The 21,704-nt window shown below is 36.2% G+C and overlaps 1 protein-coding gene and 1 pseudogene across 3 annotated transcripts; one reads left to right on the top strand and one right to left on the bottom strand.

Moving 5' to 3' along the window:
- Positions 1-6,221: 6,221 nt before the first annotated feature.
- On the top strand, positions 6,222-7,264 carry LOC103331804 (AT-hook motif nuclear-localized protein 22 pseudogene; annotated as a pseudogene).
- Positions 7,265-11,660: 4,396 nt separating this feature from the next.
- On the bottom strand, positions 11,661-20,036 carry ARK2 (armadillo repeat kinesin 2). 3 transcript variants are annotated; one of them, XM_089052554.1, is made up of 19 exons: positions 19,735-20,036; positions 19,343-19,443; positions 19,064-19,186; positions 18,784-18,969; positions 18,349-18,570; positions 18,143-18,197; positions 17,451-17,600; positions 17,104-17,192; positions 16,607-16,810; positions 16,193-16,309; positions 15,508-15,642; positions 15,275-15,406; positions 14,698-14,836; positions 14,511-14,603; positions 13,609-13,734; positions 13,343-13,471; positions 12,859-13,002; positions 12,307-12,435; positions 11,661-12,228 (listed from the first exon to the last, which is right to left on the bottom strand). In XM_089052554.1, exons 4-19 carry the CDS (start codon positions 18,937-18,939, stop codon positions 12,068-12,070), a joined length of 2,181 nt encoding a protein of 726 aa, XP_088908680.1. In that variant the 5' UTR covers positions 18,940-18,969; positions 19,064-19,186; positions 19,343-19,443; positions 19,735-20,036; the 3' UTR covers positions 11,661-12,067. The 3 variants fall into 3 exon arrangements, with proteins under 3 accessions (XP_088908680.1, XP_008232682.2, XP_008232683.2); XM_008234460.3 differs by having other exon boundaries at positions 18,044-18,197; XM_008234461.3 differs by having other exon boundaries at positions 13,343-13,468; positions 18,044-18,197; positions 19,735-20,035.
- Between the last annotated feature and the right edge of the window lie 1,668 nt (positions 20,037-21,704).

Raw genomic sequence — 21,704 nt, forward strand, 5'->3', positions numbered from 1 at the left:
TATATAGGGTTCTTTATGGATTAGCTTTATAACTAATAACGTAATTTTTTATTTGGATTAGATAATGGGGTTTAATTATAGTTTAATAAAAGGGTTCGAGTTGATTAAGATAAGCACCACAATATTTAATTATATTATTTTTGTACTGTCGACAAAGCCAAAGCTAGCTAAGCTAAAGTTCATTTCTTCTACTCTACTCTCTTAAGGGAAGACTATGTCTTTCTTGAAGACTTAACTTTCATTCATATGTATCTTCACCAAATTCAACAAATAAATTGTTTCTTAATTGCTTTTCTTCTGAATTTTTAAGATTGTGTTCAATGAACCCCGTGAACTCAACGCTGCTTTGGACTTGGTTGCACTTCACGTATGAACCCAAGAATCTTGGTCTAGGACCAAGCTACTCTAGCTAGACTATGACACAAACAATTCCTTAAATTGAGTTACTATCCGCAGATATGAGCTTAACTTAGTTGGTTAGAGCGGATATGCTTCTTACTTCGCACTCGAGTTTGAATCCCCATTCTCGTAGTTTAAATTAGTTTAAAATAGATAATCACCAAGGATATATGCATCATGGAAGTAAAGTTGACACATAAAATATATTTGTAACATTAATATCTGCACTTGCAAATATAATTTAATTAAGTGATGTGATACGTAGTGTTCATTCCATGATGTGTCTGCTTATGGGTTCGTTTTATATATAAATGAACCAAAACTTGAACTTCAAAGTGCATGGAAGTAAATATGGATTAATTTTAAATTAGTTCAAGATTTGACAGGTGAAGCTTGCTAATAATAAGTGAATGAAGGATGAGAAAACGTTTTGAATCTAGCTAATGGACTTTGAAGGGTTAAATTATTGGTGATGAAGGGAATATTAATTTGAAGTTTCAATACCTAAAAAATTTAGAGCTGGTGTGGCTGAATGTGCCGTTGACTGCCTTAAGAAAACGATGGTTGTTGTATATATTAATTAGAGTGCCTTCTTTTTTCTTTTTTTTAAATTTAATTTTTTTTGGAAGTTTTAAGTTTCTGTTTGTTTCTTGAGAGAAAGAGAGGGACAGTTTGCGGTGTTAGATCACTACAAATATTTTTCTAGTGTTAAGATGTGTTTCTTAGAGAAAGAGAGGGAGGAGAGGACTTGGCTGAATTTGATTAGAGGGAGAGACATTTAGATTCTCTTTTGGCCAATAACTTTCCCTATTTCTCTGTTTATTCTCTGATCTCTGATCTCTCTCTCTCTCTCTCTCTCTCTCTCTCTCTCTCTCTCTCTCAAAAGAAGTAGAACCAGCTTGACATTGATATTAAGTTTGCTAAGGGTTAGAATGGCAGCTTGTATCCGCATACGAAAAGTACATTGATTAATTTGGTTTAACAAGTAATGGATCCAGTGTCACATATCTCTCATCTTGAAATTTAGATCATGAAGAAATTTTAAGACTTTTGAAGGTTTGAGTTGAACAACAAGTAGGGAAACACAAAAATAAAACTATATAAGTTTTGTTATTCGTAATTTTTCTCTTTCCAGATAATCTGATAAGTTACATACTTTTAATATGAATTATTTATCGCGTGGAATATGACATCGTAAAACAATATCGAATTTTAAATAAGAGAGTCAAACTTAATTATATATATGAGAACTCAAGCTGAACAACTTGTAATTGCATCTCGCATGTATGCTGCAAAGGACTTAGAATTTCAGAGGGACTGAAAAACTGGTTAATTACATACATAGTTTCTCTTTCAATAGTTCAACCAACACAATATTGTAGCCAACGTCCCTTCTCTAACCTCTCAAACCAGAGCTTAACAGATAACTAATCTGTTACAATTATAATTAGTTTAACTGATCACTAGCTAGCTGGTATTAACCAACTGCTGGCTGTATTAGCATCTCAACTGGACTTTGAGCTGCCAAATGATTTGTCTTGTTCTGTGTTTATAACTTTATGCTTGACTTGACAGATTGCTAATATTAATGTTGTCCATAAAATAATAGAGCTAGAGTAATTCTTCTGGCCACCTTTAATCTTATTCATTAAATTAAGATATGCGAAGGCAAAAGTAAAGTTAGAATACATGAGATTACCATATTTAACCAAAGTGTAGTATTGTCATTATACTCAATACGTGCGATGGTCGTATATGATATACATTTTAATTTCTCAATGAATTAGAGAGTTAAATCCTTGACTTTTCTTAATCCCAACTCATTTTCTCGTACACTCTCGCTGCTTGGACTAACTTCAATAAAGTTGTTTATAATATCAACTCATAATACCTAGATTTAGGTAGTATACCCTCACATTTTTAGTTACCTACACAAGTACAAATCTAGTACTCTTTGTTTCGCACACAAATACCCAATATAGTAAAATGACCTTAAATATCGTCGTACAATACAACTAGGTTGTGATTTTTTTTTAAAATGTTTTTATTAAGAGTGTGAGAGACATAGAGCAATGAAATGGGGGTTTGATTGATTCTTGAAGATTGAGCGCGTGTGAGAGACAGTGACAGCCCCGCACCAAAATGATCACTCTCTCTCTCTCTCTCTCTCTCTCTCTCTCTCTCTCTCTCATATTCATTCACGCCCACACGCTGCGGTTTGCCATTCAACCTACATCCAGCACCATTGACGATGCAGTCAAACTGTCTCCCATATCGTTTATGTTCCAATGGCCCTCCCTTCTTCAAGTTAATTGCATCACTGCAGCTGCTTCCCAATTCATCATGAATTTATAACCAAATTAATTAACAAAAAACTAACAAACACATGTTTCATCAAAAGAAAAACCCTTTATAGCAATGTACTTTTCTGACCATGTAGCGCATTCAAAATGACATCATTTAGATTGAATCCATTCCGATTTTGCTATAACATAAAGACAACAATCTTGGAATATCATTATCATGTATACATGGACATGTATGGATGTGGAGAAGCATGAAGCATGGGGACATGACTTCGGTTGGAAGGTTTGGTTTCCTTGCATTCCGCGAAAGAGATTCAAGTTAAAGCAAGCAAGTTAGCTAGCGATCAAAAAAAAAAGCTAGCGATCGATCGAGTGTAAAACCGTGCACGTGCGTCTGAATTGGACACTTGCGTCAGCAACTGAGAGAGCCTCACTACATGCCAACATATCCAACGGTGCCGTGATCACCTATGAAAAACTTGTACAAATGAATCCAATTTTGTTCATCAACGACTCTTGTTGGTTGTGATCATCGATTTAAGTCCATTCATATATATGCCAAATTAAATTTTCGAGGCCTAATTCTTTGTGTATCAATTTATATAAAATGTTCATTTGGACAGAGAGATATTATAATAAATTTTATCTGTGAAATATGTATGATCGTTCGGCTTCATAAGTGGACAAACTTGACTCTAATACTACAAAAGAAGTTCAGGTTCAACCCGAAAATTAATTGGGAACTTTTTATAAGCCCTTATTGTACTAGCTGGGTTACTTTCCTATTTCTTCACATTCTCACATTAACCAAAAATCCACCATAAAAAACTCATCAAATTCGAACTTATCCAAAAAGTCTCATGATCTTAAAGTCAATTATATCCAAGTGTTTTAGCTGACATGGTGGGATTGACTACCCTAAATTAATGTTGAATCACATGCATAAATTAACTGTATATAGATCATGCAAGTAAGTAACTAAACTGTTATGGTTTCCAATGCAGCTTATCATATAATGGCTTAAAGTTCCATTGATTTCACTGTTTTGCTTTTTTAATTTTTGATACATTGTCGCAATCTTAACTAATATGTTTTCATATCAATTAGTCTTTGATATGAATTCGATACTTAATTGTGGCTAACTTCATTATGATAGTGCAACTTTGTTATTGGTAGTTAACAAATCTATCTATCCTTTATATGTAATAAATATCAAAAGTTTGAATACAACATGACATGCTATTATTTTACATGTTTACTCTTGTATTACCATATTAAATTCTCGATAAATTTACTATGTATGTACCATATTAAATTCTCGATAAACATGTTGAATAGAGACTTAAATGAAATTATGTAGCAAGTACAAATTTGTTAGATTATTTGTCCTAACGAAAGTTCTAGTTTAAAAGATGCCCCGATCATTTAAGGGCATGAATAACGACAAAATGGCTTGATGGTAATTAAGCAATTAGGTAAAGTTCACTAATAATTGGATTGGAAGAGAAAATTGAGGCGCGCGTGGCGGTTGACGTGATAAGATAGGAGGAGCCGGCGAGAGCCACGTCATCACACAAATCAGAAACTTGAAAAGACATCAACTGATGGAGGGAAGGGAGGATCAAAACGAACGAGGGTCGCCCGTAAGACACGCCCTGACTCCCCCTCCCGCCTACCCCAATTGCTAGCGGGAGGGCCCCACTTCAATTTCCCATGAGACCGACTCCCCACCCCCAGTGAAATGATAACTCCACCCCGGCCTGCTGCTTCTTCCAGTGAAAGAAATTACGTGTTACATGACTCACATGCAGTTCCAGTCTTCTTCCTTTTCCATTATGATCACTTACTAATCACAAAACCAAGATTTATAACCTTTTTTTTCTTTTTCCCCCCCCTTTTTTCCCCCTTATATTAGGCTTACATTTAGATGGTGTTATTAGTTGTTAATTAATTAAAAGCACCTGGTTGGTTGTGTAGGCAGATGGAAAGTTTGCTATAATGAATTAATTAATTAATGCTCAAAGTTCATACATGTATAGTTATATCGAAGAATAAATTCTCAAATGTCTCATAACACTTTGTATACATCTGTTTCATCACGTGATAAACAAAATAGACTATAAAATTGTCTCTTGAAAGTTTTGGAACTCGCTAGCTGATTAGGTCTTAAAAGCTCAAAATTAAAGAGAGAAGTCGGTTTTTCGTTGGGTATACAATTTACAAAGGGGTTAAGAGAAATAAGCAGGAGTAAATAACCGAGTGAAGAAATGAGCTTAGTTTCTTTGAGTAGGCATGTGTTTCTCATTCCTGGTTTTTAATTAAATTCTGCATCGATGAGTGAGACTAGTGATATATATAATAAGGCATATGCAGACTGCAGGGGAGAGAAGAAAGATATATATTGCCTGCCTGTTATCTTCAGTACGTTGTAAGATCCAATTCAACATAACAAGCTTATATGGAGATATGCAACTAATATATATAGTGATAAAACACATGAAAATTAAGCAATAATAAATCAAGGTTAGGAGATTGAGCAAAGAAGAGAAGATAGCTAGAAAAATCATGAATTAGTGAGTGCAGGCTTATAAATAATTAATTAACCATGGACTCATAGTCATAGCGAAAGAAGACAAATTAATTACTAAAAGAAAAGTGCTTAGGGGAGAGCATGGGGTTCCGGTGTTGGGGCCCCCCGAGGAAGGGAGAGTGAGTGAGAGCAAGAGACAAAGAGGAAGGCGGTGGGACCCACACACCGCCCATGCGCACGCTGTCTTACCAAAACTAAGTGAAGGAGGGTCTCATCATCAACCCATCCATCCATCCATCAACTCATCAATCCATGGTACTACATCATCGATCCGATTAAATTCCTCCAGACCTAACCCTAGAATATTATATCCAGCAAGGCACACCAACAACATAACCTAAAAATCAAAAAGCCTCTCTCTCTCTCTCTCTCTCTCTCTCTCTCTCAAAAGTCTTCTCATCAATCGAAACCCCAAAAAGCTCAATTCATTCATTCAATCCCAACAGTTCCAAAACTAACGCCACCCACCTTCTTCCCTTGAGAGGCCATGGCCAAAATCCCACAACTCTAATTCTCTCTCTCTCTGTTTCTCTACTCTCTTACTTGTTTCTCTATCTTCCTTTCTTCATTCCTCCCAAACTCTTAACCAAAACCAACTACAAAGTTAAGCAAACTCACTCACATGATGATGATGAGAGGAGAAGAACAAGAAGAAGAAGAGTAATTTTGTACAAGGAAGAAAGATGGTTGATTCTTCAGCTCTTTCAGCTGAATGTTTGGTGGGTATGCCCTAGAAAGACTTTCCCTTTTCCTTCTTTTCAATTTGGTGAAGATTATTAGCCCCATTCTCTTCCTCACCAAATACCCAAAAAAACAGGAAAGGAAAAAAGAAAAAAGGAAAGTAAATAGAACAAGCCCTCCATATCTATCTCCCTCGATCCTCAAATATCTTTTGTTGTTGGGTTTTGCTTAATTGCATATATAAGAGCTAGAGAGAGCTAGCTCCCTGAGCTCAAAATTAGGTTTGCAAGAAAAATATAGACGCATATATGGATCCAGTAGCAGCACATGGGCGTCCACTGCCTCCTTCTTTTCTTTCTAGAGATCTCCACTTACATCCTCACCACCAATTCCAGCACCACCTCCACCACAACAACCACAATTCCGAAGACGAGCAGAACAGCAGTGGTGGAGGAGGCCTAATTAGCCGCGGCATCAAGCGCGATCGTGATGAGAACACCTCCGCCGCCACCACCTCCTTGGAAGGTAAGGAACTGGGCTCCACCAGTGCCGGGGAGGGCGAGATCACGAGGAGACCCCGGGGCCGCCCTGCGGGCTCCAAGAACAAGGCCAAGCCCCCCATCATCATAACCCGGGACAGCGCCAATGCTCTCCGATCCCACGTCATGGAAGTCGCCAACGGCTGCGATATCATGGACAGCGTCTCCACTTTCGCCAGGATCAGGCAAAGAGGAGTTTGCATCCTCAGCGGCAGCGGAACCGTCACTAATGTCACTATAAGACAACCGGCCTCCCCGGGATCTGTGGTCACCTTACACGGCAGGTTTGAAATTCTGTCGCTTTCCGGGTCCTTTTTGCCCCCTCCTGCCCCTCCCGCTGCTTCAGGTTTAACTATATACCTGGCCGGCGTGCAGGGCCAGGTGGTCGGGGGCGGGGTTGTGGGCCCGCTCCTGGCATCGGGCCCAGTGGTGATCATGGCAGCGTCTTTTGGTAATGCAGCTTATGAGAGGCTGCCTCTGGAGGAGGAGGAGCCTGCTGCCGCAGGGCAGGTGCCGGGAAGCGGACCCCTCGGGTCTCCCGGGGTTGGCGGGCAAGAACATCAACAGCAGTCGATTCAGCAGCAGCAGCAACAACAACAGCAACTATTGCAAGATCCTAATGCACCGTCGCTTTTTCATGGGATGCCGCAAAGTCTACTAAATTCATGCCAATTGCCTGCTGAGGGATATTGGGGCACAGCACGCCCTCCTTACTGACTGACTGATCGCTAAGCAAGAAAAGAAGCTCACTGTGTTTTTTATTTTTCTCAATCTAAGACGGATGGATGGATCCCTCTTTCTCTTTTTTTTTTCTTCAAATTAAACAGCTTTTGATTCTTCTTCTTTTATAAAATTTAGTTGATGTTTAATGAATTAGTTAATTAAAGATGTTGATTAGTTGTCATGGAATTGAGTCATCTACATGGGTGTTTGGATTGAAAAATTGGATGGATTTTGGTGGGGGGGTGTTTGGTTTTTCTAGTGGAATAGTTACTTTCAATTCACCTCAAGTGATTGTAGCTAGCTTAGAGATGAAGCATCAACAAGTTATGCAAAAAGGTTGGCATTCCATTTCACTCTCTCTCTCTGCTGTCTCCCTTCAATTTTTCTTCCCTCTTTTTTTTTTTGGTTGTGGTTGGATTTCTTAGATTAATGTTTGTTCTCGATTTCTTATAGGTTTTGCTTGTATAGAATACACAACTCTTCTTCTTCTTCCTACATATTCTCTTTTAAATATAAAATAGAAATCATCATGTTCATTGTTACTGTTTGTAGCAGTTACTGTTGTTGTTATGGAAATTAAAGAGGTTCGTTTTAACTTTTAAGTTCGTGACGGTTTCAAGAGGTTGGTGAAAACGTCTTTTCCTCAAGAGAATATAGGGTTCTCTCTCTCTCTCTCTGAATCTCTGACCCAGTGATTTAGCTAGCTAGGGTTTATTATGGAGGTCGACAGAGAAGGACATTGGATACAGGGTCACACGTGCACTGCTCTCTCTCTAAAGCTCCTTTTCGAGGCAACAACCAGAACAAAACTGACCTCAACTCAAGCAAGCGTTAAACTTTCTCTCTCTCTCTCTCTCTCTCTCTCTCTCTCCTCAGAAGTAAAGGAATGGAGTGAATCAAGCAGCTGAGAGAAATTGAGGTCAGTAAATTTCATAAAAAACGAAAAACAGTATTTATTTTTGTCTTGATTTTCCGATCAAATATTGGGATGCTCCTCGAAACCCTAGCTAGTTATCTCTACTTCTCTATTTGGACATTTCTGCACTTCATCGATAAGAGAGTATCCGGTCATGTTCTTCGTGGACAATATAGCTCTGCTACACATGATTAGACAATTTTTCAGATTCTCTGCCCTAAGTATTTTTGGTGCATTAAAGATCTAGTCATGTTCTTAGTGGGCATTATAGATATATATATGCCTGGCTTTTAGTTTATTTTAATTTCTTATTTTCCTCCCCTAATTTAATTATTGCTTTCCTTTTCTTTTTCCTCTAGATCTTGGTTTGATGAATTTTAGCAGACATTGTGTTTTTTTATTTTATTCCCAAAAGAAATCTATAAGGAAGAGGACTTCTTCTTCAAGGTGCAACTGAAACATATAGATATGGATATATATTTTCTTTTTTAACTGGCCTTTTTATTTGATTGTGGTTATGGAATCTTTAGATTCTTCAAAGGAGGAATCTGTCCTTACATAATATTCACAATTTAGTATTCCATCTTTTTATATATGTCTATAAATAATAACCAAAATTCCTTACAAATTGTATACGAATCTCACAAATATAGATTTTAAATATTTAAGATATGACAAGTATACATAAGATGAATTTTTCTATAGATTTGTGTATAGCAACACAAATATATATATCTTAGCTGATATATAGCCTTTATTTTTGCCCTTATGCTTTCAAGTTTTGTTTGTGTATAAATTTGCGTTATAAATTATTTAAACCTTATACAATTTGAGGGGTGATTATTAGGTGGACCATGCATGTCTACTGTGCTTGAGACAATTCAAGTTTATTTATATATTCTTTCATCTACATATTATATATTGTGCGGACGTCATTTTAAACAATGAGAAAATTAAAAAAGAGTAATAGAAAATATATAACTTACGCAAAATAATAACATTTGGACATAGACATAAGAGAATTTATATATATATATATATATATATATAAATCGTTTCCTGTTCATAATGACGAGCATCACTTTCTTCAAAGTACAGTCTGATTGATGAGTTTGTATACGAAGTGTCAATATTCTATTTCTGTCCTCTTGCTTTCTGCTTTTCGACATCGCCTTAAAAGCTTATCAAAGCTATAAGACCTTCAACCTGTTGCAGTTTTTCATGATCCAAAACACAGCAGGCTTTAACCTTCTTTTCCTCGTTAGCCTCAACAGAGTTCGTATATATCATACGTGCGTTATATAGCTTTAGAATCTACTTGCTTCTATTATGTTCATGCATGTGTGATACTTAACACCTATTATTGTCTTAGGTTTGATATGGATTGGTCTATATAGTTCCTATCAGCTTTAACTTTTAGGATCCATATAGTAACTTAAATATGTATTGGGACCTTCCTTTGGTTCAATCATGATAATCCCAGTGGTTAAGTTTGATAAGTTCTTGGATTCCATATATGTAAACCCGTGTTCGGTTCATGGTTATTGATGTGAAGATGTGAAGAATTGTCTCACATCAGAAAGTGAATAAACATTATAAGGGTTTATAAGGAGTTATAAGTCACTCTCTCCATTACTAATTGATTCAAAATCCTTGAATTGAGCCGATCTCATCTGATGAGAAGAGTTTTGAATCTTAGATTATCAGTAAGGCAAGGGCATGTTTCTCTCTTCATATTAAACGGGTATGCTTATAAGTTAAAGGAAACTTGATGTTAAGAAGGAAATAGTTGTTTAGTATTAAATATTAATCCTCTATCATAAAGCCCTGGTTGTTTCATCACCTTAATCATGTTTCTATGCAGTGTGGAATTTTAATGTGTTAAAGAAAAGACAAATAATATCCCACTTACTATTTACCTTGATTGGAATTTTAATTGTAATAAATTATTATGTACTTACAAATATCTATATATATATATATATCCTATCAAATTTTCAATCATGAAAGGATGGATATTGGTGCGGGTCTTCAGTTGAATTGTTATTATATTCTAATGATTGACACTTCCTAAAGAGCAAAATGTACATGTTCCAATGTGTTACGAGAAGTTGTGGATGATGATGATGTTTAATTAAAGTTAAGGTTCCCCAGCCTTCACCATAACCCTAAAGTGGTGCTAGGTCTCATCATTAATTAACTATAAAAAGTCACTAAACTAGAATTTAACTTTGTTTAGAAGACCCCTCATCTTATGAAACAATTATTTAGTATATTTCGGTGTGTTGTAGTGAACTCTAATAATAATTATGCGAAACTTACTACATAATAGTGAAGTCGAACCCGTCTAGCATTGTGCACATATGTTTTTACAACTTTGAAATTTGAAGTTTCATGAGAGTATATATATGGGAACCTTTTGAGATCAAAATGTCATATAACCAACTATTTTTCTTCTTAATATTGAAAGATGTTAGAAGTTCGAATCTCGTCAACTGAATGATGAAACAAAAAATATTGACTCTACATTTACCAAGAACATACTTAACCATTCAAAAAGTTAGGAATGAACTAATAAAGCATTTATAGTATAATTGTGTTGATAATCCTCAACATCTTGCATGTATTGTTTTAGCAAAATTAAAGAACAATATTCCATGTGTCATGTAGAGTCATACCCTTTTTTTTTTATTTACCTAATGAAAAGTACATTATGTCCTTTCTTAATAATATCTTCTACAAGAGATGTGAGCTCTTTAGAATTGTCTGTTTTTTATATTTTTAAGGTTTGGTCCTATAATTTAAAGGTTGGAATGCCTTTAAAGGTTTGGTCCTACAATTTAGAGGTTGGAATGCCTTTCAAGAAGACTTGAACCACATAAACAAGGCATCAAATTAGAATCCTTAATTACCCTAATTTTATAGAGCTAAGATATATTCTGCACTACAAGCCTAAAGGAGCTACGTTTTATGCGACATGCGACAGAGAATAATCCAATTGCTAAAAAAAAAAGGCACATTCTAACTATGAGGTTTCAAGTTATTTGAAATTTAAGTGAACAAATTGCTGCTTACATAAAACATTAAGATCTTTAAACTTCAAATGCTCAATGATGAAAAATTCTTGTATACAAATATCATAATTACTGTGATTATTTCAACAAATAAACCCATTGTATGTAAGAGTTTCTTGTAAGTTACATCCGCTTTGCTCCATAGTTTCCTTCAAATATTCACTTAATTAGGGCTCGTTTAGGAGTGATTTCAAATAGGCCCAAAATCACTTCTATGGAGAACTATGTACTTCTCCATAAAATCACTTAAAACCAATGTGATTATATAGAGAAGCACATGAGAGGTGCTTCTCCCTCACAAAAGTGCCAAAATAACTCTCAAACAAGCCCTTAATCAAGGTTGCAATTGCATAAGCACTCACATTTTACTTCCCCAAATATAACATGAAAACATAAGACCCGAAATCAAAAAATAAAACACTGAAGTCGGCATTAAAAAAACTAAAGAATGACGACTATCATTGGCTTATATCAATAAATCAATACAACAATGGAAAAGACGTACTGAAGTTTCGAGCTTGTCTTCTACCTTTCATGATCTAAAAAGGAGAGACTCGACTAACCCTCAAGCAGCTAAAAATCTTTCCCTTTAATTTGTTCTTTTAAACAATTATAAACACAGATGCTAGCTAAACAGAGATATAAACTGAAGCCTCGCTTACTTTACACAAAAATTGCGAGGAATTCGACCGGTCATGCCCCTTATTTGGCATGTCAGAATAATTAGACACAATTCTTGCCCAAGCCTATACAGCAGCATCACTAATCTGTGTGCACATCAGTGTCAATGACTGGAGACAACAAGTATATTCAAAGCAGCCTATCATACTGCTTGCTAATCAGTAGTCTATCCGTAACCGTCGCATTTCAGCACGGAAAGTGGGGCTTGAATTCAAAGTTCGATGAGCAAGACTCCTTATGTCCTCTCGTGAACAGTCCCGGGAAATACGAACTAGTTCCCACAGGGCACCTCCACTAATCATGTCTTTTGCATTCACTTCTGCGATTTGAATACCAATAAATAAGCAGCAAGTCTCAGATGATTAAGATTTTACCTAGGATGAAAAAATGCACCTACCATGCTGAGCTAGGTGACAGAGTGCAAGCTCGATGTGGCGCCGGATTGGCGCAGCCTCGTCATTAGCATTTTGTACAATCCATGGAAGTGCACCATCTTGTATCAAGAGAGATCTTCCACTCTTCATCCCTATAATAGGTCAGCAAATTAATATTACACCACAAAACATAAAACCTTAAATCTGACATCAAAATGGAAGTTCATATCACCAAAATAATCTAAATCTAGCTGCTGAAACCAAGAATCAGCTCCAAACCTAACTATGAGAATAATATATCGCAATGAAGCCCAGCAAAATAGCCATCATGATTAATTAAGTCACTAAGGAGAACTCAGAAAAACATACCAGAGCATTTATGAATTTGAAATTCAATTATTCACTTTGACAACAGATTAATTTTATGCAATTTCATGGTTACTGCTGAAGAGGAGGGGGGACCCTTAAAGTGGTCAGTTTGTTGATTTGGCTAGAAAAAGAATGAAATCCAATAAATGAAAACTTCTGAACACTGAGGGAACTGTTGATGGCATATATCCGACACAGATTATTACCTTGAGTACATGCTCGGGACTCGCATTTTGCAAAGTTTGCAATTCCACGTGCAACTTGGGAAAGAACATCTGGATGGCCACACCTCACAATTCCTAACAAAGCCTTAATACCACCTTCGGATCTTAGCTTCGTTTGTAGCTTATCTGAGGGATATCAAAAACCATGTCAACAAAGAAGGATTTTTTTTATTTTTCTTTTGGAGGGGTAGAAAAACTATCATAATATGAAGTGCCAACTGCAAAGCAGCGAAAACAATTGTAAGACCTAAGAAAAGAAACAAACTCTTCATCTGAAGCATAGAATTGGAAAATGGGCATGATCAGAGACAATAAAGTAAAAAAGCTTAAATAATTTATAAACCTTGATAACTAAAAGGAACAGTCTTCTTGGCAGATTACGAAGGAATTTCATTATGCACTAATAAGCTAATAATGTCATAATGCGCCCTAACAAAACAAATAAACAAAAGAGAATGCAGTATACCATTTCCGCATAAATTAGCAATAGCTCCAGCAACCATGCGAAGGGTTTGAGCATCATCAGCATCAGCTGCTGTCGTTGCTAACAAACTAATTCCACCTTGAGCCATTATAAGTTCTTGATTGGCTTCTGCTACACCAGAAAGGAAGCAACATAGAAAACCAATGAAAGTCAAAATAAGCGTATCTCAACCCAAAAGTAATAACATCCAAACTAAAGAGGAATCCCTTTTAATTCTCAGAGAGAAGAAAAAATCACTGAGCAATCACCATTCATTGCAAGATTCGCAATGGCACCGGCTGCCACTCTTCTAACGGTTTCATCCTCAAAGCTTCTAAGAAGCATCAGCAAGGAAGTAAGACCACCAGCTTCAACAATCCTTTTCTGATTTGCTTCTGCTTTTCACGTGCAAGTGCACATCAGTTCTCATAAAACAAAAATAACAAAGTATATATAACTGTAACTTGTATTCCTAAGTGTCATATAATAGTACTGCATAAATCAAATAATGCTCTTTGTCAGATTCTAATCACATTGTCTATCTAATGTTTCAGAAAAAAATTGGATTTAAGATCTAAGATATCCAAATTACTTTTGTATAAAAATTAAACCAAGGCCCAAAGGTATCTTTAGCATCATTATCTACAAAACAAACATACAGCTCCAGATAAGAACTGTAACTTAAGTAGCCAAAAGTGTTTTTAAAATGGTTAGCGCAAGGATTAGAAACTGACAGAACCTCTACACACAGATGACCCTTATCTTCAACAGGGTTGTGGTTATAAAGATTCCTGAAAAAAGAATGATAAATTGATCTACTCTGATGTTCTGCCTTTGCCTAATAGTACAACTACTTCCACAATAACTGGAGTACAATTCACTTCTCTTCAATCAAGTTACTTTTCTGCAATTGCTATTTCATGACCAAAAAACCAACAACACAAAAGCAACTTTTCATTACAACTAAATTACTAGGTTCATGATTCCGATGCACCCTATATAGAGTTAAACAAGATGATGTAAAGATCACGGGATAGAAAAAGTACAATAGAACCAGAAGATTAAGCACTTATATGGTAAATTTCTAACATCTCTTGATAAAACATGATATTGGAAGTATGTGAGAGAATTGGCCAAAAAAGAAATGTGCATCAGGGATAAATCTACCCACCTTCAGCTGCTAGGTTGGCCACCACTTTTACAGCATGAATACGAACATTAGCATCTTCTGACTCAAGTAATGACAAAATCTTTTGCAATCCAACTGTTGTATTGATTCACAAAAAAAAACAATGTTTGAGATGCCTGTGGATTAAAAAGTTTGAAGGATATTGCATTATGCAAAAATTTATTATTACCTTGTTCAAAGAGCGTGGAAACTGGTGCCTTCTGTCCATTCCCGATGTCTTTGGGGTACGAATTCCTAACTGGAGGCATAGAAGAATCTAGACCAGTAAACCCATTTCCAGACCCATCTCTATCAAGACACCTTCTCATCTATGAATACAATTTAAAGTGAAGATGATTAAATTCTCATAAATTTCAATTTCAATAGTCTAAAGGCTAAGGTGGGACAAAAATTCTTAAACTTGTAATCATTATATGATTTGCAACCTGAATCGTATGTTCATCTTCAGCAAATGATTTTATCTCATAGATAGGCACTCAAAGAAAGCAAATTATCTTTTAAGAAAATACCAAGCTCTTTCACTATTTTCCAACCCTTTAATCTTGGTTGTCATAGAAAAGCAGAGACAACCACCCAATAGGAATCACTGAACAATCAACATCTATATTTGTGAAGGTAAAATGGCTCAAATACTTTTGTCATTAAGTAGAAAGTAAAAGAAGAGATTATATAATCTATTTATGGATTCACACACCAAATATAAGTTAACCATGAAGGAAAAGCCTTTATTTAACAACTTCGAATACCTGTTCAGCTTCAAAATTTGATTGCAGCAACTGGCTACGTAGTATTATTATTTCTTCTTCAAGTTTTTTCTTCTGTTGAGCCTCCTCCTCCAGAAGTTTATGAAGCTTAAAAATCTCCGCATCTCCCCCTGCCTAGTACACCAAAAATAATCCCGAATATGACATCAATCCCATGCATAAGAATTGTGGCCTGATTCTGCTAGCACTACATAATATAGGAAAGAAAGTCATACTTCTGATTGTGTATATAGCCCTAGTTGGCCTTTAAGATTTTTCAGCTCCTCTTCAGCCATCTTTCTTAGGTCAATTTCATTTTGGAGCAACTCTTGTAACTCAGTTGCTTCCTTAGAAACAGAAAGCCCAGGCCCCTAAATGAAAGAAGAAGAAAAAATCAAATATAGTAGGCATTTGGTGGCCAGAAAGTAAATAAAAGAAAGAGAAATCAAATATAGCAGGCATTTGGTGGCCAGAGAGTCGTGTGCTTGGTTTGAAATTTTCCAATTTTCCAATTTCATTGTATAAAATGATTTTCATATTTATTGTTAGAAGTCTTGAGCTTTATAATCATCCTACTGATAAGTTACAAAGATTTTGTTGCAAGTGTGGTGTATCATGTTATATGTTGATAGATATATTGTCTTAATAGTTCTTTTGAGTTGGATGATAGACAAAAGCTGGTGAATTTGACTTCAATGAAGCATTCACACTAAACATTCTAGAAAATTCACTCGATTGAAAGATAATTTGAGATTATTGGGGAAACTATGAAGCCGATATGCAAAAGAAGACAAAAAGATACACGAGCCCGAAGTAATGTTGATGTCAAATGATAAAGGGTCGCTTATAAACCAACAATGAATGTGAAATTTTTCTTTCAAAAAACAAATTATAACATGCAATGATTCTTCAAGGGACTACCTCTCCATTCCATTTACCATCAACCAGGCAGTGGTTTGGCTTCTGATTCGACACCAGCTTCTCCTCAAGCTCCTTAACAGCTTCCATATAATCCATCTGGCATTTTAGCCTCTCCTTCTACAGAGAAGGTAAAAACACTTAAATTGTTGCACCAAAACCAAATTACTAAATCTCTGTTGGAAGCACAGAAGTTAAGATGAAATACATATAAAATGCTCAAATATTGCTTCCTTTCTCTAGTTATTTCTGAAATATGCACAAAGGCTACATCTATTCTGGCTTGTTTAAAGAGAATTGATTAGAGAAAAAAATGCAATGAAATAGTTTCACAATCCACCAAGAGCAAGTTTGATGCATAAATTTAGTAAAAATAATTCTTTAGTAGTTAAAAATATTTTAAAATAACAAACAAACCTCTAATGCATCAGCAAAGTTTCTTTCAACCTCAGATATACGTTTTTGTGCTTCTAGATTTATTCTTTCAACTTCATCCTCAAAAGCTTTATGCTGCCTTTCATTTTCTGCTATAAGCTTGTCCACTTGTATTTCAAGCTTTCTCGACAAACTTTTGTAATCAAATTCTTCCTTGATTTTCAACATATTTTCAACCTTCATAGCCTGTCAATAATAAAATGGCACATCCATTCATATCTCAAGTATTCAAGAATATTAACCAGTACCAAAATTCATCAGTGGAAAAAAAATAGCCTGTTTATACAGATAAAATAAATATTAAATGGAATAGATAGAACGGATGTTTACACACTGTGAGATCAAAGCATATGAAAAGAGATGCTGCCTATCTAATTTAACTTATTTTGAGGACACTATCCAATCAGTACACTTCAACAAAACACATGACAGATGCTTTCAAATTCAAATTTAAGGACTTCCCAAATATGATGACTCACCCTTTGTCCAAATAGTATGGTACTTGCAGTCTCTCCTCGATGGCGTGGAGAGGGTCCAATAGTAACAATTAGTGAGGTCCTCGCTGATCCTGTAAAAAGATAACAAATGTGAAGCCAAGAAACAAATAAAACTGTAATTTCCTTTATGACAATACATTTAAGAAAGAGGGGAAACTAAGATCAGTTTACGAGTCTTCACAAAAAAATGATAGGAGGAACTTAAGAAAAACAAAGTGAACCAAGCAACAAAAGTTATGAGTTTTCACATTTTGATGACAGTCATGGCTTGCATTTCATCAAAGTATTCCACTCAGGTGAAGTTTGCATAGACATAAAAGACATCTTACCTCCAAATGAATCTCTAAGCAATCTTGTAAGTTTTGAATCACGAAATGGAACATGAGCACTATTCTCTGCTAGAGAATTTATGCACTTCCCTAATGCACTAAGCGACAGATTGATACACTTAGCTTCCTCTAACATATGTCCCTCACTTCCTGCCAAAAAGGAAAGACAAAAGTTTTACCACATAACTACTGGGACTAGCTTACAAACACCAACGATCAGATTCATAATAATAATAATAATAATAATAAATACAATCAGGCAATCCACACCAGAACCATATGCAATTGCAGGGCATAGCAGAAAAATCTATACAACTTTATATGGGGATTTCAGTCATGTAACATATTAACTTAGAGTTGAGGTGATTGAAAGCAACCAAGCAGCTTAAATTTGCACCCTTCACCCCATTCAGCAGGTGGCAAGCAAAAGAACACAAACCAAACTTCACATGGAGAAGGAGCTCATACACACAGACATAGAGAAACATTTATACACATATGCATAAAGATAGACACAACAGACCAACAGGCACACACACAATGTAGTATAACAGTTACAAAACCGACTAAAGGTCACAAGCTGGCATATACACCTGATTTTTGGATACGTTCTGAACCTGCTAAATCTACCACAACTAGTTTGCTTTTCCGGACAAGTGGTTTAAAAGGCTTGGTCAAGTGAGAAGGGTCACCATTTTCGCTGGAAACATCATCTTCTCTTCCCAAGACAGACCTCTTAACTTGTACCTGCACTAAGGAACTTACAAACATCAAGACCCCAGTTATGCTATACCAAAAAAAAAATCGGTTACCAACAAGAAATTCTGACATTTTTTTCATGCATCATGATTTAGATGAATAAATATATTAACAGATAATGGACAGTAAATTATTTTACCATCAGAATCGCATGACTACGAGAAGATTCAGTGTTCAACTTGGTGTTAGCAGCTATACGATGAGCTTCCCCACATCTTAACAGCTCCAGAAAACTATGCTGGTCTTTGATCTCCACAATAGTTGCCCCAGGTACTGAAACATCTCCAGTTCTTGGATCTTCCACAATGGGAATATTATCATTTGTCGGGTCAAGTAGGTCCTGGAGGGTCTCCATATAAAGCTACATATTTTTTTGGGTAGAAAATAAGAATGTTAAATTTCTGAACAATGAAGATTCGGTAGAAACAGAGAGCATTTAGAAGATCAAATGAAAAATGATTCTGAATGTTAAAAATCATAAGTGAAGTTTATATATCCGATGATAACGAATAAATAATTAAAATTTTGAACATAACATGACAATTCTGCAGCAATGCCATAAGGGCCTAACAACCTGCAGATATGAGACAGAGATAGAATCAGTCTCAGGAGATATATCTGCCAGAATGTCCTCCATCGAACGAACCATGATTCCTCGATCAGATGTATCTTCTTCTCCTAGACGTCCAAGAGTAAATGTTTTCCCGGTACCTGTCTGACCATAAGCCATAACCGTCCCATTGTAACCATCTAAAACACTCTACAAGAGCAAAAGGGGAAGTTATTCAGTTGCTATGAAAAGCCACATCAAATATTGTAGGAAAATACGAAGTGGTCTATAGTAGATAACAAACCTCCACAACAGGCTTAGCAACAACTTCATAGACACGCTTCTGTGATGCATACTCAGTAAGTACGTCATCAAATTCGTATGTGTCCAAATCCCAATTGTTTTTACGAAGTTTCAACCTTTTAAGCTGTGGTAGAACAAATGTCAAACGTTATTAGATACACACAAACACAAAAAAAAAACCTAAAAGAACAGCTGTAAAAGAAAAAAGTTAAGAAGATATTAACCACCGGCATTACCAAACTAAGTTCAAATTAGCAATGGAAACAAAATGAACAAGTACCTCTGGCTGCAACTCCACACAGTCAGCAAAATCCGCATCTGCCACCTTCTCTTCCGCATTTCTGGGACGCAATCGTACAGCTACTCGAACTCTTCCAGGCACTATCCAAATAAAAAACGCATAAGCAACAGACATACAAGCACATGTTCATCACTTGCTCATCTGGGTTTGCGTATCTTATTTTATCACTTTTTTCACTAATTTTTGCAATTTTCAAACATTTTATTTTAAAACAAACCGGTAGAGTATAGTGGAGCTACAAAACCAGAATGTATTGTCCCAAATCAGCTTAACATTTACTTAAATTATACAGTCAATTTGCAGGCTTGAATTGGAAGTTTCCATTTCTTCACATTTTCAATTGCATCGCATTTGCTCAAACAAAAACTGACCTGCATGATCGTCTTTGGAACCTGCAGAGCCAAACAACGCCGGACTGCTCCTGCGAACAGCGGATCCGTTGCCGGGAGATTGAGAAGGAGGGAGCCGGGACTTGAACGACGACGTTCTGAAACTCACGGGGCGATCCAACTTCACAGCCCCCTCTGAGCGACACCGTTTCGGGAAGCCATCGTTCAATTCAAGTGCGGAGAGATTTCACAAACGCATTGGCTGAGAAATTTGAAAAGCCTCAGTGACTCTGCTGTGCGACTGACGTCGAGGGTCAGGGGTTTCTTTTGTGTTGCTTGGTTTGATGGTTTCAAAGTGTAGGAAGAGCTTGAAGACATAGAGAGAGAGAGAGTGGGGGATGGGAAGTGGGGCCCAAAGGGGCCATAGTGTGCGGGAAGAGACAGAGTGAGTCGCAGATTGGGCGTGGTCCCGCATTAAAGTTCATTTGGGTTTGAAGAGGAGGCACAAAATTACGAAAATGTCTGTCTTTGTCGCTGGTATCACATCTTGCTTGTTTTGGTATCTGGATATGGGGGATTTTTATTTTTTATTTTTTTCCAAAGGAAGGGTGAAAACGAACACACAAAGATATTATGGGTTTTGAATCCGGAATCACTTGGTAGCATATTAAAAGTCTGCCTTAATCCAACTAAATCCAACTAACACCTCTTTAGTATCTGGATATGGAGAATTGAATATCTGAATCATGATATTTGGATGAATATCTAAATCATGATCTTTGGATGAATATTTGAATCATGATCTTTCAATTTTTTTTTTATTTTTATGCAATCGTTTTTTCTTCTTGTTTATTCAAATTTGTTTGTTATTCATCATTCACAAATTCGTCAATTCATCAATCATTCTCCCCTCCACAAATCAAGAAGCAATTCTCTTCTCACTTGTATCCATCAAAATATTTCCAATTCATTGTATCTTTAATCCTCTACGAATCAAAAGTTCTTTTCTTTGACACCATGCCCAAGATAATCAGAAAGAAAATGTGTTTTCTCAACTGTATCCTAGCGGAAAAAGAGGGACAAGAACAACATACAGTTTAAGAAGAAAATGGCAATGACTTTTCACTAAATGGTGTATGTCTATCCTGAGAATCCCAAGTGTGTGCCTTTCATTTTGAAGCTGAAAGAGGATGGGACCCATTTGGAGGACAACATAGCCATTCCCAACTACTCTGATGACCCCCTCAATATCATAGATTAGTCAAGAGGATTGATGTGTTTTGAAAATACATCAAGAAATGAGCTTTATATTTGGAATGTTACCCAAGAGAAACTTGAACAAATGATAGAAATCTCTAGTCTTCTTGAAGGTTTTGGCTCATATGGGTTTGGCCATTCAAAGGATAGGAAGCAGCTAAGGATTCTCAAACTCTTACCACTTTTCATTCTAGTAAGGGCTGAGGCAGGGGAATTGAAGAGCAACAAAAGATTAAAGTTATCTCTTATGAAGGTGGATCTTAGACAATATCCACCCATTGTAATATTTCGTTTATTCCTACCGGTCTCAACATCTTTATTGAGGATGGTTGGATGTATTGGAAGACTTCTTTGTTACCAAAGTCAAGATAATTGCTCAAGACATGGAAGCATCCAGCTTTTATTGGCTACTACCTCTACCTAGTAAACTGAATCTTGAAAGCATAAAAGTTAGGCTTGGTATCCATAAGGAGCTAGCCATTTGTGGCTATCTTGAAATTGTGACAGACGATTTAGATGTGCTGCTTCTTGTGCAAAAGGAACACATAAGGTGAGAATAAACCCCTTATACAGTCTTAAAGGTTGCTATTATTATTCCCAAAGAACACGAGTGAAATACTCAACTTTTGCAACCTTCAAGATTGTATAGGGGGTCTATTCCCACCTCAGATGTTCTTTTTGCACAAGAAGCAACATATCCAAATCGTATGTCGCAGTTTTCTGATAGCCCCAAATGGCTAACTATTCAGGAAACC

The sequence above is a fragment of the Prunus mume genome, linkage group LG5 (assembly GCF_029339155.1).
Source record: "Prunus mume cultivar Tortuosa linkage group LG5, ASM2933915v1, whole genome shotgun sequence".
Lineage (NCBI taxonomy): Eukaryota > Viridiplantae > Streptophyta > Magnoliopsida > Rosales > Rosaceae > Prunus > Prunus mume.